The 26599-nt window shown below is 33.7% G+C and overlaps 1 protein-coding gene across 1 annotated transcript; it reads left to right on the top strand.

The window, feature by feature from the left end:
- On the top strand, positions 1–26599 carry LOC143229942 (microtubule-associated protein RP/EB family member 1-like). The gene is made up of 8 exons (XM_076462825.1): positions 1–125; positions 2118–2267; positions 3696–3734; positions 5778–5884; positions 9146–9338; positions 9925–10028; positions 19576–19734; positions 25399–26599. Exons 2-8 carry the CDS (start codon positions 2135–2137, stop codon positions 25474–25476), a joined length of 813 nt encoding a protein of 270 aa, XP_076318940.1. The 5' UTR covers positions 1–125; positions 2118–2134; the 3' UTR covers positions 25477–26599.

Genomic DNA, 26599 nt, shown 5'->3' with positions numbered 1-26599 from the left:
GTGGAATGTTTATACTGTCAGTTGTCTAACTATTACATGTTTCATTAGCAAGCAGACAGTACTACTATTGCCGCATAGTGTTGCAGTATTAAGAGACATGGCTGCATTTTTGTATTAAATCTGTGGTAAGTCGTTATTCCAAATTATATTTAATACTTTACACTTTGATATAAATATTTAAGGTGCTTCCATCATATGTTGTAAAGCTGTGTTGCATTTATTTTATTGAATATTTTGTCCAGTGTATTTTATTTTCTCGACTTGCGGTAAATAAGTGTCAGTAGTGGATTTACTAGAGCTTTGCAATTTAATTAGTATTAATACTGATATTAAGCTTCTTATGTTTGTTGTAGTTTATAGAGGTATCTAGTTTAATATTTCGTACTACTACTATATGTAATAACTAATGAGAATTGACGACCTTCTGAAGTTCGTGTAGAACTTAGTTACTTTTCAATAAAGTTGTTATACTTGTGAGTTGTGTAATGCACGCAAGTTGTAAAAAAAAAATGTTGCTAACATAGAAGTTTACGTTTTTAAAGTATAGATTTTATTGTAGACTTGTCCTATGACAAAAACGTTTTTTCTTAGATGCTTTTGGAACATTATTAGGTGATGCTATTAGTGTTATTTTTTTGTTGGATGTATGCAGCTTAAACGGAATTTCATTTTCATAATTGTTTGTTTCTTAATAAAACTATGCCGGATATAGTAATGGGAAATAAAATATAATTTACTAAAACTAAGTAAATTTAAATTAACTGAGCTCGTTACACTTCTGGTTTCTTGTCAGTATTAATTATAACAAACTTTCATAAAGACCTATGTAGACCTTTAAGTAAATGTTCCAAAAGCCAGTCAAGGAGTAATTAAATTTCCTGTTTATAAATTTCTTTAAGAAAATATGGAATATTATTACATGATAAATGTTTTTCTGTAATAATAAAATTTTGTTAGATATCCTGCATTAATTAAAAATCTTGTTAAATGTTCCGTATTAAGATAACTGAATAAACCAGTTGTTTTTTTTTACATATAAATATTTTAAAGTGTTCTAATTGTATACTTTCTTTGTTTTGATCAAGAAAAACTTTTACATCTTAATTGACAAAAATAAATCAATGTTCAAGTGGTTTCTGTTGGCTTTCATGATAGGTTCCTGTTAACAATTTGTGAGAATTTTAAACAATAACTGATTGTTTCCTGAAAAATAAATGATTAATTTGATTTCTTATTTTTCTCAAGGGACAACCTTAGTGGACCAAATGGTACATGGTTGTCTCTCTATATATTTTTTTTTCAAATCTGTACATGTTTATTGTAAAACATAATAAATCTGTCCATGTTAGGATTAAGTTCCTAACAGACAGTTTCATATACAGCTATTTAATACAAGTCCAGATTAAAACTTTTAAATTCTTTGTTTACAAGTTCATATTGTTCAGGTTATATTGAACAGTATTATTTAATATTATTTGTTCAATGTCAGTATTACACATAATAGATGTATATATCACTGCTTCAGTGCTATTACCTGTTTATGTGCTGTCGTTATCATATCTGACAGTTGTGGTAAACATAATGCTGCTGTTTCTACTTGTCTATTGAATTGTTGCTACATATCCACTTTGCTGTCCAGTATCGTATCTGGTAACTGTTTCTGCTACGCTTCCATGACACTTGAACATTACTAGCACACCATTTTCACTCAAACTTTAATTGTTTGATAACCAGTAAACTAGTCTCATAACTGTGGCTTGTTCAAGGAATGTCAACAGTTTGATGTTATGAATTATGGTCTTTTTGAATCCACTCATAAGGTTTAGTTGATGTATGTTTGAATAAGTAACAAGGTTACAATGGTGATAGATATCAAGGTTGTTATGATGATGATAGGTGTAAGGTGAAGACTATAATGAAATGGTGCGAAATGTCTGAGTTACTTTTATGTACTTTGTTAAAGCTTTCAGAAATTAATACATTGATTATAACATGTTGTATTGGTGAAATGTGCTAAATAGATGACATAGAAATTTATTATTCTGTTAGTGGAAAACTGAGTTTAGAATGTCAGCCATCATGGTGACATTAATGTACTGATGTTCTTCTTTTAATAGATTTCTACATTACAACAATGTCTGGCCCTCTTTGTGTTAACGTATATGCTACTAGTGCCACAACAGAGAATCTCAGTAGGCATGAAATGTTAAATTGGGTTAACGACTGCTTGGAAACTCAGTACTCCAAGATAGAAGAACTCTGTACAGGCAAGTTTAGTTAGGAATTAATTTCAGTACCATAAATGTAAATAGAAGCTTGTTTTCTACATAGAGTAATTTGGTATTATAATAATGGCAAACCTTTAATTATTTCATATTTTAACTATTTTTTTATTGCCATCACAGTAATTAGTGCATTTTCTTACAGCAAAGTCACATCGTGCTATTTAATGAGCCCATTGAGGGGACTTGAACCCCTTATGTTTGCATTGTAAATCTATAGACATACTGCAATGGCCAATTAGTGGGATTTGTTAATCACTTATTCCCAAAACTTAGATAACACAGGCTTGTGATGTTTTATCATCTTGAAATTTTTACATTCAACACTAATTCCTGTATGCTGAATCCAAAATATCCATTTTTCTTCATCTTTCCGATATATTTTACTTGTCATATGTACTTTTACACAAGTGAATCATTTTCATTGAAATTAGGTCACACTTTACTATGTTTAAAATGTTGACAACCACAGAGTTGAGATTTCTCTCGATCAATCAGGATGCAAGTCTTATTAGTTATTCTAAACACAAAAATAATAATAAAAAAAATTATTCATTATTGTAAACAAAATAATAATTTGTTCAAGTAGGAGGTTTTTTTCTTCCCAGTTTGTAAAATTATCCTAAATAGAAATATTTTTGAAATCTATGTAGCTGAAATATGGAAAATCCATTATCAAAACCAAAACAGCTTCATGAAGTTTAAATTTACAGGCCTGCATAATTGTAATAATTGCGAGTAGTAACAATAGGAAACACTATCAGATTAAGTTGAATAACCTACAGTTCTTGGTACTTGAGTAAAATATTAATTGAAATTCACAAATGATTAACACTTGAAAATACACAGTGTAAATGTGTATTGTTGAAGTATTTTATATAACCTTGAATTAAGTGGAAATAATAATAAGAAATCATGATTAAATAGTCTGATTACTCAGATGATTGTAATTATTAAAAACACTGTTTCTGATTTTGTAATAATTTTCAAGACATTATTTGATTTAACTGTAAGTTTAATTACTTGATTAATTTATGTTGTTCTAAGCAATGTAATTTCTGTTCATGGGTAACTGAGTTTAAAAGCATCAATCACCCAGCTTTGATGGTAATCTTATCACAGATTTATATCACTTGTCAACAGCATCTTGGAAAATTCTAGTTTTTTCAGTTTGTGTGTGTGTAGTACAAAGACTGCATTTTATGTAAATAGTTGTTGTCTAATAAATGAGCTGTCATTCACCTGAAAAAAAACCTGTCTTCTACAGGGCCTTTAGATTGCCTGATAGGTCCACTCATAATATAAAATTTTATTCTGTGTATACACACATTTCAGTAAGTATGAGGGTTTTATATTGTGCAAGACTTTCTCTTGAGAAAATGGCCTCATAGTAATTGTTTATATATTACATAGGGGCAGCATATTGCCAGTTCATGGACATGCTTTTCCCAGGTAAGAACTTTCTTTACACAAAGTTTCTGATAGTTAGTTGATGAAAATAAATATTAATAATATATCTAAATATTTATTAGAGCACTAATATTATGTCTAGTGATTTTAAACTGTTTCTTGAATCTATGAGACAGTATAAGTTGTTTCTAGTTAGGTATTCTTCTGAATAACTTTTTATTCCATATAAATTTTTTCAACCATACAGTCATTGTTTTCTGGAGCATGAGGCTTACTTAGTTGGAAGAAATTTAGATTAGTGAATGACAGTGATTGTATTAGGGTTTTTAGTAGTCTTTAATACAATTCTAACAGAAGTTTCTATGATCGTTTACAGTTTACAGAAGTGAGTTCATCTAATTATCACACGATGGTGATTTGAGAGAATATCCAAATTGTGTTCATTTATTAATTTGTGATTAAAGTTTTCATATTTAATTTAAGCCTATTGAAATGGAATATTATATTTTGTATACTAATGCCACAAGTATACACGTAGAGAAACTTGTTTAATTTAAACCTAGTGAAATGAAATATATTTTCTGTGCTAATTTCTTCAGTACGAATGGTGGTAAGTTTGTCATATGTCTTGGACAGTATTATACATCTGGTGCAAGGAATTTCTCTGAATATTGTGCACATTTTTCATCTTGTTTAAGGTTAACGTCTGTGGATCTGTTTTTATTTCTTAATTGTATTTTTTTAACAGTATTGTAAAATTCCATGACTGACAAAAGTATTTATGGGTTTGAATTGCTTGTTACATGTATTTAAGTACAGGAAGGTATCTCTAAATATCTCTGGTAAGACCAAGCATCTTTAAAGGTTCACAAGGCTTCATTCTCCAGATAAATTCCTTTAATTCACAACAGATGTTGAACACTTGTTTTCAGAGTGATAAGTTTCAAGACTCTGTGAACTTTTTTTCAAAATGTCAACATTTACAGATTGTTTTTTAAATGTTTGACCATCTCAGTTTTACAGATAGTAAGACATATGCATGAAGTTGTTCTGTGTGACACACAGCATGTAGGTGTCATGTAATTTGATTATTTAGAGAACACCACAAAAGTAAGGTATTGAATTTTGGAAAACATCTTAACTCCCCTCTTTTTTCTTTTTTTTTTAATAATAGAGAGGTACTTAATGTCCATTTTGAAACACTAGTAAGTTTTGCTGTTACTGTAACCTCTCCTTTTGGGAGAAGGTAGTGTTTTGAAAGAGATAAGACTCTGGAGTATTTTTTCATTATTGATGATTGAAGGATGTAAGACTGTTTTGAGTGCATACTGTGACTTCCCTTTTGGTTGAGAGGGAAGATTTGAAGAGGTTACATTTTTTTGAAGGTACCTTCTGTAATTTTCCTTTTGATGTACAGTGAAGATTTGAAGAGGTTAGGATCCAGTGTTAGTCTGTTTTTGTTGTTTCTATAATGTTGGTATAAAAAAAGCATTGTTGTAACATGTACAGACACTTCTAATGGTAAGTGAAAGTCTTGTGTGATCTGAAGTATCTGTTGACATCTTACAGCATGTTGTCATTTTATTTAATTATATTTATCAGTGATATTTAAACGTTGTTTAATACAGCAGGGGCATTTCTGTTTACAGCCAAGGCTGATAAACTAACGTGCAGTAACATATTTTTATTTCTTGATAATTTATTCTTCATCTGTTTACTTATGTTAATTTGTTACACTTCCTGTCATTTTATAACTTTAGTTGATGTAACAGCAGATACTAATTTTCAAAACAGTTGATGTCATAACCTCAGATACTAGTATTATCAAAATGGCTGACATTGTAACATCATCAACTGGTACTGTCAAGATCATAGTGTGATTTCATGTGTAATCCAGTTAATTGAATCTTAGAAATGGGATTACAGATATGAATTAAATAGTCAAAGCAATCTTAGGGTGACTGCAAAATATAAACATTATCTGTGAACAAGTAACTGTTGTTTACAGGATGTGATTTAGTTTTGTTACATGATTAAGCTTTTTGCACAGTCCTTACGTAAGACAATATAAACATTTTGTTTCAGGTTGTATTTCCCTAAAGAAAGTGAAGTTCAAAACACAACTAGAGCATGAATACATTACTAACTTTAAAGTCCTTCAGTCAGCGTTCAAGAAAGTTGGAGCTGACAAAGTAAGCTGTTCATGTGTTTAAAATTTCCACCACTGTGTGTTAAAAGTAAAATTATTGAAAATAAACGAATAAGATATGGATGAGTAACAGGAAACATTAAAGTAAGTCTACTTTATTGTTTGGGTTTTATTCAGTGACATTGGCTTCTGTGACCAAATACAGCACAGTTCCTGAAGAAAAATCTGTCATTATAGTTGCTTGTTCACTTATTAATTTTAGCTTCATCCTTTTGCCTCTTATAACTCAACATCAACTAATTTTTATGTCCATTATTTCATTTTTAGAATTTAAGAAGCAAATATTCACACACAACAATAGTAAGGTATAGAGTTTTTAACAATGGTTCGTTTGTTTCAAATATTCACACACAACTATAGTAAGGTGGTGTAGGATTTTTAACAATGGTTTGTTTGTTTCAAATATTCACACACAACTATAGTAAGGTATAGAGTTTTTAACAATGGTTCGTTTGTTTCAAATATTCACACACAACTATAGTAAGGTGGTGTAGGGTTTTTAACAATGGTTTGTTTGTTTCAAATATTCACACACAACTATTGTAAGGTGGTGTAGGGTTTTTAATAATGGTTTGTTTGTTTCAAATATTCACACACAACTATAGTAAGGTATAGAGTTTTTAACAATGGTTCGTTTGTTTCAAATATTCACACACAACTATTGTAAGGTGGTGTAGGGTTTTTAATAATGGTTTGTTTGTTTCAAATATTCACACACAACTATAGTAAGGTATAGAGTTTTTAACAATGGTTCGTTTGTTTCAAATATTCACACACAACTATTGTAAGGTGGTGTAGGGTTTTTAATAATGGTTTGTTTGTTTCAAATATTCACACACAACTATAGTAAGGTATAGAGCTTTTAACAATGGTTCGTTTGTTTCAAATATTCACACAACTATAGTAAGGTGGTGTAGGGTTTTTAACAATGGTTTGTTTGTTTCAAATATTCACACACAACTATAGTAAGGTGGTGTAGGATTTTTAACAATGGTTTGTTTGTTTCAAATATTCACACACAACTATAGTAAGGTAGAGTTTTTAACAATGGTTCGTTTGTTTCAAATATTCACACACAACTATAGTAAGGTGGTGTAGGGTTTTTAACAATGGTTTGTTTGTTTCAAATATTCACACACAACTATAGTAAGGTATAGAGTTTTTAACAATGGTTTGTTTGTTTCAAATATTCACACACAACTATAGTAAGGTGGTGTAGGGTTTTTAACAATGGTTTGTTTGTTTCAAATATTCACACACAACTATAGTAAGGTATAGAGTTTTTAACAATGGTTCGTTTGTTTCAAATATTCTCACACAACTATTGTAAGGTGGTGTAGGGTTTTTAATAATGGTTTGTTTGTTTCAAATATTCACACACAACTATAGTAAGGTATAGTTTTTAACAATGGTTTGTTTGTTTCAAATATTCACACACAACTATTGTAAGGTGGTGTAGGGTTTTTAATAATGGTTTGTTTGTTTCAAATATTCACGCAACTCTAGTAAGGTGGTGTAGGATTTATAAAAATGGTTCGTTTGTTTCAAATATTCACGCAACTATAGTAAGGTGGTGTAGGATTTATAATAATGGTTCGTTTGTTTCAAATATTCACGCAACTATAGTAAGGTGGTGTAGGATTTATAATAATGGTTCGTTTGTTTCAAATATTCACGCAACTATAGTAAGGTGGTGTAGGATTTATAATAATGGTTCGTTTGTTTCAAATATTCACGCAACTATAGTAAGGTGGTGTAGGATTTATAATAATGGTTCGTTTGTTTCAAATATTCACGCAACTATAGTAAGGTGGTGTAGGATTTATAATAATGGTTTGTTTGTTTCAAATATTTACACACAACTATAGTAAGGTGGTGTAGGATTTTTAATAATGGTTCGTTTCTGTCCTTGATATTCATACTATGAGACTTCACATTTAACCTTGTATCAATGAGTAATGTAAGTTACAAACTAATACAAAAGGAATTTAACTTTAATAAAATTTCCAACCATGTCATAAAAATTCATAAATTAGATTGAATCAGTTCATTCTACCAATGTTAGTCCATAGCATGTAATGATGTTTTTAATAACGTTAAAACATTTTGAAAAAGTTCTTTGATTTTCACAATAAGGTATTTATTACCTTACCACAAAACTGATAAATTTTAATCCTTACATCTAACCAGCTTTTATCTTTACCATATAAGATATTTGATACATTTCAAAAATATCTCAACATTGAATGTTGATTTTACCAAAAGTGAATGAATCGTATTGATATACTAATTCTACTCTTGTAAATTTATTAAAATAATTTATTCCTTTGTTTCTCAGGTAACTGTAGTAAGAAAAAAAAAATAGTGCTGTGGTATTGAAAGCCCATTGTACAAGTATGTTTAGTTATCAGTGGATATATTTTTAAAGTTTTCAAAAATGAAACACAAGCTGCTCCAATATCACTTGCTGCAGCTAGAAAAAACAAATCTTTGTTTTTTTATTACAATACACCTGTCAGTGAAAGCAAATAAGTGTAATTATATTACACCCTAGCATTTTCTACATTTCAGTTATTCTGATTTTGTAAGTAAATATTTGGGGCAAATTAAGATTTGTCTCATTTTAAACAAAGTTTAGTCATGCTCTAAGTTATTGTGCCATTGGTTGCTTCAAAAATTTGAACATGGATAGTGATAAAGAAAAACAAAAATCTTACATATGAAAATGTTTTTTTCACCAAGAATTTTATAGAAAACAAAAGTTTTTACATTGAAAACCTTTTAGACTATTTAATTGATAATTCTAGATACAGTTAAAAAACATTATATACTATATCATAATTTATACCAAAAAGTAACAGTATGCTTTTGGCTTTTAAATGTTATTCTTAGATAATGTGTTTTATATATACATTTTGAGCCAGGTGTGGTATAGGGGTCAGTATGCTGGGCTGTAGATTTAAAGATCTATAGCTCATATCCATTTACTTTCTAAATAAAAATTGAATCCCAAAATTTTAGGGTTGTGGGTGCATTTTGAGAGTGACAGTCAAATCTCACTACTTGATTAAGTGCGGCCCAATTGTTTGTGATGGATAATGTTAACTAGTTGCCTTCTTTCCAGTGTATAATTTCAAAATTAGGTATGGCTGCCACAGACAGCTCTTGTGTAGCACAAGTATTCAGATCTAAGTCATTCTTAAATGTAGGTTTTGTTACATCATAATAATTCATGTCTGTACAGATCATTCCAATTGATAAGCTCGTTAAGGGACGATTCCAAGACAACTTTGAATTTCTCCAGTGGTTTAAGAAATTCTTTGATGCAAACTATGATGGAAGAGAATATGATCCTGTGGAAGCAAGAGGTGGCCTTTCAGTTGGTAGTTCTAAGGGGAAGGACAGCATCGGCATTGGTCGACCCTTGGGACGATCTGGTAGGAAGAAAGCTTGATCTCTTACTGAACCAGTTTGTTTGTTTTCTACTTATAGTAACTTTTACTGCTGCAATAACTTTTACATCAGTTAATAAAACTACTTAATAATTTATTTAATCATATGATTTATATACATGAAAAAACCTACATAAGAATAAAAGTTATAATACTGAATGGCAGTAGTTGTTCCAGTGATCTGACTCCTGGGTTGCTGCTTGTTTGAACTTTTAAGTAAATGTTAATCTGAGCATGCTTTTCTGTGTATTCAGTGTAAAACTAACATGAACTTAGATAGACAAGAATGTCACATAAACTGAGATGACCTTATGTAGACAAAATTGTTGCATAAACTAATGTGACCTTAGATAGACAAGATCATCATGAGGTACGTTTGTCAGATGTTACAATAATTGTAAATGTTGATCTCCTAGTAAGGATTAAATGTCTGTCTTTATTGTGTATCTTTTATTTTTTTAACTGACAACATTGTTTTACTCACTGCAGTTTTCAAACAGAAAAGTTAGTTTTATTATTTTATTCCATTCCAAGAGAAAGAGTTAGTAACAAGTATTGTGTTTCTCTTCAGCTCCAAAACAGAGAGGTAAAACCACACCACCAAGACAAGGAATGTCTCCAAACAAAATGGGTGGCTCTGGAGACCTAAACAGGGTTGATGATTTGTGCCAGCAGGTTATCAGACTATTTATACTTATGAGCATCTAACAATTTTTAGTGAAGTAGATTACACATTTGTTTACGTAGTCTATTTAAACGTTTTAGCCACTGTGTACTACACAAAATACAATTCATAGGACCAAGACTTGCATACATTGTACCTCATAACAAGCAAGTAACTTAAAAATAATTTTAAAAAAATATCATTGATATTGTAATTAGTCTAGGTATTGCTGTAGTCCACTCTGCATCTTGCACATAGAGATTTGATATAGTATATTTTATCAGTTTTGTTTTACACAAACTATTGTAAGAAGGGAAAGTATATCATAATTTAATGAAATACTGTGTATACCCCAGAAATAATAAAAATGTGGCAGTAATTTGAGAGTTAGTGACTTAAATATAAATAGTTTTTTTTCCTTCCATTTGAAGCTTTCTGACTGTTGTATGTTAACCTTTGAGTATGTCCTTCTTGTATCTTCTAACTTTAGCCACATAATAAAGATATCATAAGATAAATAGTGTACCTATTATAACTTGGCATAGCTTCCAAGTCCAACCAGATAATAGATGCACATCATAAACTTACTAGTATACCTGGTACATCCTGACATGGCTTCCAAATTTAGCTCGATAGTAGACCCCTCAGTCTGGATTCCTGTACATGGTGAGGGGACGTCCCAAGGAAGGTTCTGTTCTTTCAGTTTACCTCCTCTGGGATCTGAACATCCACTGTTTGCTGTGCGTGGTGACCCGTGAAGGAGAGGGTATTGGTGGTTCAGGGGTCGAACCCTAACACACCACTTTGGCCTTGAAATCCTCTAGACGGTTGGCCTTGGAGTGGTCCTCCTAGGATCAATCGGCTGGTTCACTTGGGCTAGAGTCAACCAAGTAACATTGTTGTGGGCATTGTATCTGATGCTGTTGTTTGGATATAGTGCTCACAAAAGCCTGGCATTGCTGCAGTGTCCTTGTTTGAATTGCAGTATGTCCCCTCATGGGCTCCATGGTGGGTGGGGTCAGTGAGCACTGAAAAATTTTTTCATTATGGATCCTCCAAATAAGATAGTAGAAAAACAGTCCATAGGTAAACAACCACGTCTTGAAGATTTTGAGCAGCAATCTTCACCATCTGTAACACCTGTACTATATTTATTTATACTACATTCTCTTTCAGTCAAATCTTTAGGACAGATGTCTCCCTTTTTCATGCAGAAGGAACTAGAGGGACTTGCTGGCTCTCCAAAGTCAATTAAAAGCTTCAATTAGTTAACATATTGGTGGAAACATCCACATCTCAACACAGTGAACTCCTCTTGCATTCTAAAGCAATTTGGGATATACCTGTTGAGGTTACGCCGCATGCTACTTTGCATTTGTCATGAGTTATTGTTGAGAGAGATTTGAAGAACATCCCCAAGTCAGAGATTCTTGCTGGTTTCTCCACCCAAGGAGTTTCTGCAGTGAGGCGTATCTTCACTCCTAAAGATGGAATTATAAAGCCGATCAATGTTCTCATTTTAATATTTACATCACCACATCCACCTGCCACCATCAGGGCAGGTAATCTTAATTGCAAGGTATGGCCATACATTCCAAACACCCTCGGATGTTTTCAGTGTCAGTGGCTCAGTCACTTGAAGACATCATGTTGTGGTTCCTTCATGTGTGCTCATTGCAGTGGCAAGGACCACCATGCCTATGAGTATGAAATGGACCTTCGTTGCATCAATTGCAATGGCTCTCACCCATCCTACTTTTGTTCTTACCCTAAATGGTTGGAAGAAAAAGAGATGCAGCATTTGAAGACAATTCAAAACATTCTTACCCTGACGCTTGAAAGTTGCTGTCCACCACCTCATCTTGGACTTATGCTGCTGCACTTTGTTCCACTACTACAGTAGGAATGCAGACAGATCTCTCTGTGCTTCTGAAAGAATCATTCTCAAAACAAATTAAAAATCTTTTGACCTCCATGGTTAAGAAAGTTGATGAATCAACATCAACACCCATCTCTGTCCCTAACATACATTCCAACAAACCTCAAAATCTACTTCCTTTGGTTCTGGGTACAGGCATTTCCTTGAGTACATCTACTCCCACCCCAAGATGCAAAATGATCATTTGTTCACATCCTCAGTTGCTGGAATCCTCTTCCAAATAAAGACCTGCCCAACTGACCCAGGGCAGGATCCATGGATGTCAATAGACTTCTCTCAAATAAAGACAGTAAAGAAAAAAGACATGGTCTTAAACATAAGGGTTCTCCACCCAATTTGCCTACACATAAATAAAAATGGTCACCTTGACACAATGGAACTGTTGAGGTTTACATTCTAATCTGGGTGACATCTAAACACTGATTGCTTCCTACCATCCTGTATGTCTTTCATTACAAGAAACATTTCTGAAACCTGCCGATACAGTCACCTTTCATCGGTTTTCTTTGCACAGATATGACAGGCTGTGTGATGGATGAGTGCATGCTAACCAACCAACAGTGCCACTCTTTCTTTACCACTCAGCACACCCTTGGAGGCCACAGCTGTCTGCGTTTTCTTGGGTCATTCCATCACTGTTTGTTCTCTCTACCTATCGTCTGGAGAGACCTATGATCAATCAGACCTTGATGCTCTCATTGAACGGTTGCCGTCTCCTTTTTTAATTCTGGGTAACTTTAAGGATATCATCCCCTCTGGGCAAATGCTGATATTGAAGGGAGGGGTCTCTCCGTAGAGTGTGTGCTCTCTGATCACAACCTTTTTGTTTTCAGTACTGTTTAACATTGTTTAACCTAGACCGAGAAACATTGAAATAGTTAATTATCTCGTCTGTGGTGTACCAAGAGATGAGGTGGCATTGAAATATTTTAAGTACAATTATTTGTGGTTGTCAGACATAAGACTGTTTAGGGTATTATTATTAGTTTGTGTTTGCAATTCATTGATGTTAAGGCTATGGAGATTTCTAGATGTATAAAAAGCTGTGACCAGACAAACAGGAACAGAGTAAAAATAAAGGAATGAGAAAGATAAGTTGTGTCACAATAAAAGTTAGAAATCTTAGTTAACCAGTGAAACACCTAACAGTGAAATTAAGTTTGTTTGAGATAATGAAAATAATTTGTCTTGTCAAAGGGTATTCTAAACTAACTGAACCGACCTGTGTGAACTTTGATGAAAAGATAGATGATTTTTTTTGGAAGTTCAAAATGCCACTGTGGTAACTCGTACATCAGCCTAAGTGAATCATACTCGGATACTGCTATGATAGAAATAGAGAAAAATAGTTTGGCTTCTCAACTGAATTCTAAAGAAATTGAATTGACCATAGTAGAGAACTGTATAGTGTTTAAGATACAACTGTGATATGTAAAGTGTAAAGAAATTTGATATGTCCGTTTAACACATTCTGAATATATTATTTTGAAAATAGGTGTAATGTGATTTTAATTTATTTTCAAATTTATCACCAAAAAGTCAGACGTCTACCATAGAAGAATCCTTAGCCAAACACTTGTATATTTACATTTTTGTATGTATAACTTACTAAAGAAAAGTCGCTTATAGTACTGTACAAAATGACATGGTGTTGTCGAAATAGTTAGACATTGTGGTGTATCAAAATAAGTAGTATTGTTAGAAATAATTACATTGTTTGTGGTTTACTGAGACGTGCAATGTCATTGAATTATTTAATTGCATTGTTTGTGGTTTACTGAGACGTGCAATGTCATTGAAATATTTAGTTGCATTGTTTGTGGTTTACTGAGACGTGCAATGTCATTGAATTATTTAATTGCATTGTTTGTGGTTACTGAGACGTGCAATGTCATTGAAGTATTTAGTTGCATTGTTTGTGGTTTACTGAGACGCAATGCAATGTCATTGAAATATTTAGTTGCATTGTTTGTGGTTTACTGAGACGCGGCAATGCCATTGAAATATTTAGTTACATTGTCTGTGGTTTACTGAGACGTGCAATGTCATTGAAATATTTAGTTGCATTGTTTGTGGTTTACTGAGACGTGCAATGTCATTGAAATATTTAGTTGCATTGTTTGTGGTTTACTGAGACATGCAATGTCATTGAAGTATTTAGTTGCATTGTTTGTGGTTTACTGAGACGCGGCAATGTCATTGAAATATTTAGTTGCATTGTTTGGGGTTTACTGAGACGCGTGCAATGTCATTGAAATATTTAGTTGCATTGTTTGTGGTTTACTGAGACATGCAATGTCATTGAAGTATTTAGTTGCATTGTTTGTGGTTTACTGAGACATGCAATGTCATTGAAGTATTTAGTTGCATTTTTTGTGGTTTACTGAGACGTGCAATGTCATTGAAATATTTAGTTGCATTGTTTGTGGTTTACTGAGACGTGCAATGTCATTGAAATATTTAGTTGCATTGTTTGTGGTTTACTGAGACGTGCAATGTCATTGAAGTATTTAGTTATATTGTTAGTGTCAGACTAAGAGACAGTGTTGAAGTATTTAGTTATTCCTGTCATTGAAGTATTTAGTTACATTGTTTGTGGTTTACTGAGACGCAATGTCATTGAAGTATTTAGTTGCATTGTTTGTGGTTTACTGAGACGGCAATGCCATTGAAGTATTTAGTTGCATTGTTTGTGGTTTACTGAGACGCGTGCAATGTCATTGAAATATTTAGTTGCATTGTTTGTGGTTTACTGAGACGTGCAATGTCATTGAAGTATTTAGTTGCATTGTTTGTGGTTTACTGAGACGTGCAATGTCATTTAACTATTTAGTTGCATTGTTTGTGGTTTACTGAGACGCAGCAATGCCATTGAAGTATTTAGTTGCATTGTTTGTGGTTTACTGAGACGTGCAATGCCATTGAAATATTTAGTTGCATTGTTTGTGGTTTACTGAGACGTGCAATGCTATTGAAGTATTTAGTTGCATTGATAGTGTCAGACCAAGAGACAGTGTTGAAGCATTTAGTTATTCCTGTCATTGAAGTATTTAGTTACATTGTTTGGTTTACTGAGACGTGCAATGTCATTGAAGTATTTAGTTACATTGTTTGTGGTTTACTGAGACGTGCAATGCCATTGAAGTATTTAGTTGCATTGATAGTGTCAGACTAAGAGACAGTGTTGAAGTATTTTAGGTAAATTGTTAGTGTCAGACCAAGAGACAGTGTTGAAGTATTTTAGGTAAATTGTTAGTGTCAGACTAAGAGACTGTTGAAGTATTTTAGGTAAATTGTTAGTATCAGACTAAGACAGTGTTGAAGTATTTTAGGTAAATCGTTAGTGTCAGACTAAGAGACAGTATTGAAGTATTTTAGGTAAATTGTTAGTGTCGGACTAAGAGACAGTGTTGAAGTATTTTAGGTAAATTGTTAGTGTCAGACTAAGAGACAGTGTTGAAGTATTTTAGGTAAATTGTTAGTGTCAGACTAAGAGACAGTGTTGAAGTATTTAGTTACATTGTTAGTGTCAGACTAAGAGACAGTGTTGAAGTATTTAGTTACATTGTTAGTGTCAGACTAAAAGACAGTGTTGAAGTATTTAGTTATTCCTGTCATTGAAGTATTTAGTTACATTGTTTGGTTTACTGAGACGTGCAATGTCATTGAAGTATTTAGTTACATTGTTTGTGGTTTACTGAGACGTGCAATGTCATTGAAGTATTTAGTTGCATTGTTTGTGGTTTACTGAGACGTGCAATGCCATTGAAGTATTTAGTTGCATTGTTTGTGGTTTACTGAGACATGCAATGCCATTAAAGTATTTAGTTGCATTGTTTGTGGTTTACTGAGACGCTGCAATGCCATTGAAGTATTTAGTTGCATTGTTAGTGTCAGACTAAGAGACAGTGTTGAAGTATTTAGTTATTCCTGTCATTGAAGTATTTAGTTACATTGTTTGGTTTACTGAGACGTGCAATGTCATTGAAGTATTTAGTTACATTGTTTGTGGTTTACTGAGACGTGCAATGCCATTGAAGTATTTAGTTGCATTGTTTGTGGTTTACTGAGACGTGCAATGTCATTGAAGTATTTAGTTACATTGTTTGTGGTTTACTGAGACGTGCAATGCCATTGAAGTATTTAGTTGCATTGTTTGTGGTTTACTGAGACGTGCAATGTCATTGAAGTATTTAGTTGCATTGTTTGTGGTTTACTGAGACGTGCAATGCCATTGAAGTATTTAGTTGCATTGTTTGTGGTTTACTGAGACGTGCAATGCCATTGAAATATTTAGTTGCATTGTTTGTGGTTTACTGAGACGTGCAATGCCATTGAAATATTTAGTTGCATTGTTTGTGGTTTACTGAGACGTGCAATGCCATTGAAGTATTTAGTTGCATTGATAGTGTCAGACTAAGAGACAGTGTTGAAGTATTTAGTTATTCCTGTCATTGAAGTATTTAGTTACATTGTTTGGTTTACTGAGACTTGCAATGTCATTGAAGTATTTAGTTACATTGTTTGTGGTTTACTGAGACGTGCAATGCCATTGAAGTATTTAGTTGCATTGTTTGTGGTTTACTGAGACGTGCAATGCCATTGAAATATTTAGTTGCATTGTTTGTGGTTTACTGAGACGTGCAATGCCATTGAAGTATTTAGTTGCATTGTTAGTGTCAGACTAAGAGACAGTGTTGAAGTATTTTAGGTAAATTGTTAGTGTCAGACTAAGAGACAGTGTTGAAGTATTTTAGGTAAATTGTTAGTGTCAGACTAAGAGACAGTGTTGAAGTATTTTAGGTAAATTGTTAGTGTCAGACTAAGAGACAGTGTTGAAGTATTTTAGGTATATTGTTAGTGTCAGACTAAGAGACAGTTTTGAAGTATTTAGTTACATTGTTAGTGTCAGACTAAAAGACAGTGTTTAAGTATTTAGTTATTCCTGTCATTGAAGTATTTAGTTACATTGTTTGGTTTACTGAGACGTGCAATGTCATTGAAGTATTTAGTTACATTGTTTGTGGTTTACTGAGACGCGGCAATGTCATTGAAGTATTTAGTTGCATTGTTTGTGGTTTACTGAGACGGCAATGCCATTGAAGTATTTAGTTGCATTGTTAGTGTCAGACTAAGAGACAGTGTTGAAGTATTTAGTTATTCCTGTCATTGAAGTATTTAGTTACATTGTTTGGTTTACTGAGACGTGCAATGCCATTGAAGTATTTAGTTACATTGTTTGTGGTTTACTGAGACGTGCAATGTCATTGAAGTATTTAGTTGCATTGTTTGTGGTTTACTGAGACGTGCAATGCCATTGAAGTATTTAGTTGCATTGTTTGTGGTTTACTGAGACGTGCAATGCCATTGAAGTATTTAGTTGCATTGTTTGTGGTTTACTGAGACGTGCAATGCCATTGAAGTATTTAGTTGCATTGTTTGTGGTTTACTGAGACGTGCAATGCCATTGAAGTATTTAGTTGCATTGTTTGTGGTTTACTGAGACGTGCAATGCCATTGAAGTATTTAGTTGCATTGTTTGTGGTTTACTGAGATGTGCAATGCCATTGAAATATTTAGTTGCATTGTTAGTGTCAGACTAAGAGACAGTGTTGAAGTATTTTAGGTAAATTGTTAGTGTCAGACTAAGAGACTGTTGAAGTATTTTAGGTAAATTGTTAGTGTCAGACTAAGACAGTGTTGAAGTATTTTAGGTAAATTGTTAGTGTCAGACTAAGAGACAGTATTGAAGTATTTTAGGTAAATTGTTAGTGTCGGACTAAAAGACAGTGTTGAAGTATTTTAGGTAAATTGTTAGTGTCGAACTAAGAGACAGTGTTGAAGTATTTTAGGTAAATTTTTAGTGTCAGACTAAGAGACAGTGTTGAAGCATTTTAGTTAAATTGTTAGTGTCAGACTAAGAGACAGTGTTGAAGTATTTAGTTACATTGTTAGTGTCAGACTAAAGAGACAGTGTGTTGAAGTATTTAGTTACATTGTTAGTGTCAGACTAAGAGACAGTGTTGAAGTATTTAGTTACATTGTTAGTGTCAGACTAAGAGACAGTGTTGAAGTATTTTAGGTAAATTGTTAGTGTCAGACTAAGAGACAGTATAATAATTTTAAACATAGGTTTAAATGTATGGTGGTTGGTTATGGAAGCCACAAGATATATTGTAATGTAAACATTTTAATGTTTGTGGTAGGTATAAGAAATGTGTATGAAATGCCATGGCCATGTTTATGGAAGACCACAAGATATATTAGTGTAATGTAAACATTTTAATGTTTGTGGTAGGTTATAAGAGATGTATGGTGCAGTTGAAATGTTATGGCCATGTTATATGTAATGTAAACATTTTAATGTTTGTGGTAGGTTATAAAGATATATTGTTATGGCCATGTTAATGGAAAACATTTTAATGTAAACATTTTGTGGTAGGTTATAAGAGATGTATGGTGTAGTTGAAATGTTATGGCCATGTTTATGGAAGAATCCACCGAGATATATTGTAATGTAAACATTTTAATGTTTGTGGTAGGTTATAAGAGATGTATGGTGTAGTTGAAATGTTATGGCCATGTTTATGGAAGGATCACGAGATATATTGTAATGTAAACATTTTAATGTTTGTGGTAGGTTATAAGAGATGTATGGTGTAGTTGAAATGTTATGGCCATGTTTATGGAAGGCCACGAGATATATTGTAATGTAAACATTTTAATGTTTGTGGTAGGTTATATAAGAGATGTATGGTGTAGTTGAAATGTTATGGCCATGTTTATGGAAGGTCACCGAGATATAGTGTAATGTAAACATTTTAATGTTTGTGGTAGGTTATAAAGATGTATGGTGTAGTTGAAATGTTTATGGCCATGTTTATGGAAGGTCACGAGATATATTGTAATGTAAACATTTTAATGTTTGTGGTAGGTTATAAAAGATGTATGGTGTAGTTGAAAATGTTATGGCCATGTTTATGGAAGGTCCACGAAGATATATTGTAATGTAAACATTTTAATGTTTGTGGTAGGTTATAAAAGATGTATGGTGTAGTTGAAATGTTATGGCCATGTTTATGGATGCCACAAGATATATTGTAATGTAAACATTTTAATGTTTGTGGTAGGTTATAAGAGATGTATGGTGTAGTTGAAATGTTATGGCCATGTTTATGGAAGGTCACGAGATATAGTGTAATGTAAACATTTTAATGTTTGTGGTAGGTTATAAGAGATGTATGGTGTAGTTGAAATGTTATGGCCATGTTTATGGAAGGTCACGAGATATATTGTAATGTAAACATTTTAATGTTTGTGGTAGGTTATAAGAGATGTATGGTGTAGTTGAAATGTTATGGCCATGTTTATGGAAGGTCACGAGATATAGTGTAATGTAAACATTTTAATGTAATTTTCTATTTAAATATTAAAGATACACATTCCTGTATTTAACTAATTTTAATGATATTCAAGTTGTTACAAGCATGTCATATGTTCTACATTTCAAATCTTGTTTAAATTCTTTGGATTGATTTAGTTTTTCTATTTTGTGTGTTTTGTAATAGGATGTACTACCATAGATAATAAATTAATTTTTATGTTTTACTCTATAAAAGATTTCTGAGCTCAAGTTAACAGTAGATGGGCTTGAAAGAGAGAGAGACTTTTACTATGGCAAACTTCGAGATATTGAAGTAATTTGTCAAGAAGAGGAACAAAGCAACGAGAAGTCACCTCTCGTTGATAAAATCCTGGATATTCTATATGCTACTGAAGTAAGTAACAAGTTAAACCTACTATACTAATATTTTCAAAATGAGATCCAAAACTCAAGTGCTTTCGAATAGTTGACTATTCTTCAAAATAGCCCTTTATTCTCCTGAAGAATAGTAAACTATTCGAAACCACATGAGTTTTGGGTCTCATTTTGAGGATACTACAACTTTTGTATGCGATCCTGTGTGATAACTATTTAACCTGTTATACTAATGTATTGTTTACGGCTTCAGTCAACAGTGTTGTACAAAATACTGTAGGGTTTTCATACATAAGACTTGTTTTGTATTTTGTGATAGCTTATTATATACAATTACATAGAGCAGTTTTATACTGTTAGATAGTAATGTTGTTCATTTCTGATGTGTTATTAAGGTACTGTAAAGATATTTTTTACAATGTCCATAACCTTCTGTGTTTGTACCAGCAATTCTTGGAAAGCATGTGCACTGATCTGTTTGTTGCAAGTACACATACACTGCTGGCCAAAATATTAAGGCCAATGAACATAAAGAAAAAATATGCATTTTGCATTGTTAGACTCGATCACTTATTTGAGTAGAGCTTCAAAATATGAAAATAATAAAATGGAAAATAAAAATAAACTTTTTTAGCATTCAACAGGGAAAATGTGAACACTATGAAATTAGCCTAAATACTAGCTGGTCAAAAGTTAAAGACCACACCAAAAAGAAGTGCAAAACAGGGTAGGAAATGTCCAACAAGAGATCTCAGTGGTGAGTTGCACGGCCATCATTGCAAATAAGTGCAAACATTTGCTTTAGCATGGTCGGTATAAGTGTTTGCAGAAGGCTGACTGGAATGTTATTCCAAGTGGTGAAGATGGCTTCATGAAGATCATGAACTGTTTAGAATTGTCATCCATTTCTATACACTTCCCTTGCCATCCACCTCCAGACATTTTCAATGGGATTCTGTTCAGGCAAACACTCTGGATGGTCCAAAAGAATCACGTTATTTGCCATGAAAAAGTCTTTTGCCCTTGTGGATTGCAGCATTGTCCTGCTGACAGATCTGGTCATTTCTACACAAATGAGGCCCTTCAGTCAATAAGGATGCTCTCTCCAACATGCCAATGTAGCCAGCTGCTGTTTAATGCCCCTGTATAACCTGAAGCTCCATTGTTTCATGGAAGAAGAAAGCATCTCAGATCATGATGGAACCTCTTCCACTGTTTCTTGTAGAAAGTGTCTCTGGTGGGATATCCTTATCATGCTAGTAATGTTGGAAGCCATCTGGACCATCCAGGTTAAATTTTTTCTCATCAGAGAACAAAAACCTTCTTCCACTTTTCCACATCCCATGTTTGGTGCTTCTCAGCAAAACTTAACCGAGCTGTTTTAGGTAGGCGTGGAAGGAGGCATGGCCTTTGAAGACGTTTACAGTTTCTAAAGCCTTTCTCTTATAGATGTCATCTTATTGTTCTTGAGCTGCATTCTACATCTGTAAGGGCCTTAATCTGGTTTGACAATTGGCTGGTGTCTTGCTGGACAACCCATTAAATCCTTCTGCTCAACACCGGCAAAATTTTCTTGGGTCGACCACTTGAAATTCTCGTTCCGTATCTCTCAGGGTTTCTTAAGAAATTTGCAACAGCAGTTTTACTATGCCCAATCTCACCAGCGATGGTGCGTTGAGAGAGACCTTGCTTTTGCAGCTCAACAATTCTGTCAACATTTTAGTCTTTGCCACGGTTTTACCCAATGTAACACAGGAGATGTCAGTGGGAGTTGTTGACAACACTAATGCTTGAACACAAATGACTAAATGTCGTTATGTGTTTACCGATTAACGCTTTGTTTCATTATGGTCTTGAACTTTTGACCAGCTAGTATTTAGGCTAATTTCATAGTGTTCACATTTTCCCAATTAAATGCTAAAGTTTTTTAATTTTTATTTTCCATTTTCTTATTGTCATCTTTTTGAAGCTCTACTCAAATAAGTGGTTGAGTCTAACAATGCAAAATGCATATTTTTTCTTTATGCTCATTGGCTTTAAGATTTTGGCCAGCAGTGTATAAACAAGTTCAATGTTTCCATTGGTATTTAGCAGTTTAATTAAGGCTGTTTGTTGCACCTTACTGCTTCACCCACAGATTTCTAAAAATGTGATACAAATATGTCTGAGGAATGTAAATCAGATGTTAACACAAAATTTGCATCTGAAATAATTTGAAAATTAGTTGGTTAGTTGTCAAAAAAGTAACTTAAAGCTTACAGTAATATAAAGAATAGCATGTGATTTATAGAATGTTAACTAAATATGTGAAAAGCATTTAAAGCTGACTTAAAGAACATACACATAGGTTATTCCTTATTTTAGAAAATAAAGTGCCAGACTTGCAGAATATTTAACTGATTCTGCAGTTAGAAAAATCAGACTATGTGAAAGAGCTTGCTATTAGAAAAATCAAGGACATCATGATATATGGTAAACCCAACATAAACGTCCTCGTACCCTTTTATGTCTTCAAAAAATGGGTCTAGCCAAAGTCAATGGTCATGTCTTGACAAATGATTGCTTCCCATTGCATACTTTTTTTTCATCTTTACACACACTGCAATGTACATGTGTCTGTTATAATTTCTTTCCACTTAAAAATGTTGAGATAACATGGTTAAATTTATGTTTTGTCTTGAGAATAATCCTTTGGTGTGGATTCCCATACGTGGTGAGGGGGCCACTCAAGGAAGGTTCTGTATTTTCAGTTTACCTCTTCTGGGACCTGAGCATCCACCCACCTCTTTGCTGTGTGTATGGCAACCAGTAAAGGGGAGGAAAGGATCTTAATAGTTGAGGGGTCCAACACCAACACACCAATTTAGTCTTTAATTACTGTAGATAGATGACCTTAGGGTGGTCCTCTAGGGTAAATCAGCTGGTCCTGTTGGGCTAGGGTCAATCAAATCGCAGCATTGGGGATTTTTAATGGGTATTATGAATATCATGTCTGATGTTGATGTTGGGTATAGTCTGTGCAAAGCACTGGCATTGCTGCAATGCCCTTGTTTGGCATTGGAGTGTCTCCTTGTAGAACTCCATGGTGGGTGTGGTTAGTGGGCATTGAATCTTTGTATATTTGTTATGTATAGCCCAATCTTTGAAAAAAAAGTAAAACAACAGCTTAAGGTAAACTACCATGCATAGGTGACTGTTCTACAGTGACAATCACCATTAGATCCTGTACCAAGATTCCTAGTTCTTCATTCTTTGTGATAAATTCTTAGGACAAATGTTTCCTTTTTTCATTCAGAAGGTATTAGAAGGGTTTGCTGGCTCTCCCAAGCCTGTCAAGAAACTTTTCTGAGGATATCTTGGTGGAACCATCTACACCAAAACAGTGAACTCCTCTTGAATTCTAAGATTATTGTGGACATACCCATTGAGGTTACTCCCCATGCTACTCTGATCATTTAGAGGGATATAAAGAACATCACCAAGTTGGAGATCCTCACTGGTTTCTCCAACCAAGGAAATTCTGCTGTGTGACATATCTCAATCTGTTTCTAAGACCTCGACATGTTTTTCACAGGATCTTTATTCATGGTGGAGTCCTGTCTGCAGGAGGCACAGAAGGCTAAAAAATGGGCCTGGGATACCTTTTGCAGGTATCTCACTTTTTCGACTGCATTGCTTTCCAGCAGGACTGTCCCGAGCACAGCAGGTTAGATGTCAAAGCCAGAAGGAATCTTGAATTACCTTTACTACTAGTATCTCTTCTATCACTAGTTCCAAAATCATATGGGACAAGATTCCAAAGATCAGTTGAAAGTTTACTCTTCATCACTCTCTCCAATGGTCAAAAGGTTGATGTACAGAGTATCACTAAAACTTTTCACCAGAGCTTTTCTTGTGTATCTAGAACTTCTCTTTCTTCCCATATCTTTTTGGTCATCAGGTCTTGGGCAGAGATGATCACTTCCTTCCTTTTGAGTCAGTTGTCTGGCTATAATTGTCCCTTTACATTAGTGAAACTCAAGTTTGCTATTCATTGATCTCACAGTAGATCAATTGGACCTGATGATGTTCATTATGAGATGTTGTGCTGTCTCTCTTGCCTCTGTTGCTATTCTTCCAATGGTTTCTAACCAGATCTGGCAGGAGATTGTTTTTCCTGATGTTTAACACGTGGCTGTTGTCCTCCCTTTTTCTAAGCCTGGGAAGGATTCCAAGATTATAAATGTTATCCAATTGCTTTTACTAGCTGTCTCTGTAAGTTCTTGGAGAGGATGGTTAATGCTCATCTTGTTTGGTTCCTTGAATCAGATGTCCTTTTGCCCACCCAGTGTGGGTTCTGTTGATACCACTCCACTATGGACCACCTGATTCAACTTGGAACATTGATCAGAGAAACTTACCTCAAAATAGAATATTTTGTTTCCATGTTCTTTGACCATGAAAAGGCTTACAACACTTTCTTGTTACAGGATTTTTCTTGACCTTCACTCCATTTTTTTCCAGAACGTTTTACTGGGTAGACAGTTCCAAGTCTGCGTGGGTTCAACACTTGTCTTTTTCAAAGGAACTTGAAGCCCCTCTGGACTGTCTTGAGTGTCACACTTTTCAGTATTAAGATTAATACTGTTGCAATACAACTTCCTTCTGGGAATGTAAACATGTTCTATGTCAGTGACTTCCACATCTTGTGTCAGTTGTAGAATATGAGGTTTATTGAGCAAAAGCTTCAGTCTACCTTCAATTGTTTAAGGTGGACCACAGGAAACAGTTTTATATTTTGTTTTTTCCAAAACCATTTACATGCATTTTTGCTGCCAGTGGAGTATACACCCTAATCCTAAGCTCCATCTTGGTGATGTACTTCCCATAGTCTCTGAGGCAAAGATCTTGGGGCTTATCTTGGACTGTAAGCTGACTTTCATTCCTCACATCAAGTAGTTATGTGTCATGTCTTCAAGGGCACTGAACATCTTTCATTTCTCATGTCAAGCAGTTATGTGTCATGTCTTCAGGGGCACTGAACATCTTTCATTCCTCTCTTCCACCTCTTGGGGAGTAGATTGATGTTCTATGCTATGGATCTATCAAAAAAAAGTCATCCTAACTAGGTTTTGCATTGTCCCCAGTTTTTGACTCATCATTTTCCTTTTATCTAGGACTGATGCACCAATGTGTGGCCTTTGGGATACTCAAGTCACAATAGCCTACATGCTACTGTCATGCTGTTATTATGATCGTGAGTGACAGCACTGAACTTACTCCTGACATTGGATAGTCATTGGTGATGCTGAAACTGTCCAACTTCCTTGTGTTTTTAATTTTTACAGACCATTTCCCTTTATGATTCTATTTAGAACTTTTAGCTGAAGTTTGGACATGGTTTTGTTTTAATTTGCTTTATTTTTACTTTTACATTTTTCAGTGGTTATTTGGTGTAGATAGCCTAGTTGCTTTGCACAACTAAAGGCCATCCAACCAATCTTGAGAATATTAGGCGTTTTGTTTTTAACTCTGTGTGTGTGGTTAGTCTTTAGAGTATCACCTATGCCAAGTATAGTTTTTGTTTCCTCAAATGTGTACATGAGAAAGTTATTTTCATGTTGTGGTATTTAACCATTTAATCACATGATGAACTACGTACATGATACACTGTAAATATATTTCAACATTTGTGTTATTGCAGGAAGGCTTTGCAGTTCCTGATGATGCTTTGGAAGATGGAGTTATCATCCCCCAGAACAATGAAGACGAAGAATACTGAGTACAGTTACATTTCAGCTTTAAGAAGTTCCCCAGCTCGTAGAAGTTTTTTAAACCATCTAATGCTGTAGTCAGTTGCTCATTGAGATTTTTAAGTATTTTCCAATCCTTCTTGCCTGGGGGAAAGTATTTTGTTTTATTCTAGACTTTAAGAAATATTTAAAATTATTTATTTATGTCATCAACTTTATTTGTAGAAGTTGTACTTTGTTCTGTATATGCTAGCTGGTAAGCATGTTTGGAACAAAAAATTTTATGTTTTATGTTATTTAGTCACAGTAACACATGGAATGGATCATCCCATCTCACAATATCGTTTTTCACTTACAAAAGTATTTCCAACAAACAATTTTATCCTGAACATAAAATTTATTAACCAGTTATATGTTAGTTGTAATTATCAGAAACAAGACTTTCTTTCTGTATTTTTAATGGAAACAAAATATTCAAGTTCTGAGTGACATGAACATCTGGTTCTACCCAAAATGGTTCTCTAATGATACATCATTTATCAGAGCAGTTTGATGTAGATTCTGATTCCAGATCTTTAACTTGTTCTCTGTGCATGTGTTCGATATACAGCTGTGTATAGATATAGTTTATTTCATGTTATAATGCTGTAGAATTCTGTGTAACATGCTGATGTAACACACAGAATTGCACTGATTAAGTTCATTGTATAGTGTATAATACATGATATACAGCTCTGTCTGAAGTGTGATGTAATGCTTGTATAAAATATGATTTGTAGTTAATGTCTGATGAGAACAGCTGAACAAGAGAAGTATAGCTCTAGGTTTGATGCAATGTTACTGAAGGCATAAAGCCATACATATGAATTTGTGTATCATGTGAAGCTGACACTGTACTATATGTGAAGTTATGACAAAATAGACACGAGTTTAGTTTTGTGTTTAGTAAGACAGTAACTTAGCTGGCTGGTGACACTGTTTATAGTTAGTTACCAACTACGATACCACCCTTCTTCTGTTGAGCATGAAACTTGTGCATGTAGGCCTAATATACTCACACACTGTAATAAAAACATCTGTTTCAGTAAAATTAGAAGTTTTCTGTGATGTGTTATGGTTGTCTGACCAGCTGGATCTTGGTCAAGTTCAGTC

This window comes from Tachypleus tridentatus, chromosome 10 (genome assembly GCF_004210375.1).
Source record: "Tachypleus tridentatus isolate NWPU-2018 chromosome 10, ASM421037v1, whole genome shotgun sequence".
Classification (NCBI taxonomy): Eukaryota; Metazoa; Arthropoda; class Merostomata; order Xiphosura; family Limulidae; genus Tachypleus; species Tachypleus tridentatus.
Note: the sequence above shows the minus strand (reverse complement) of the source record. Positions and strands in the feature narration are given on the sequence as shown.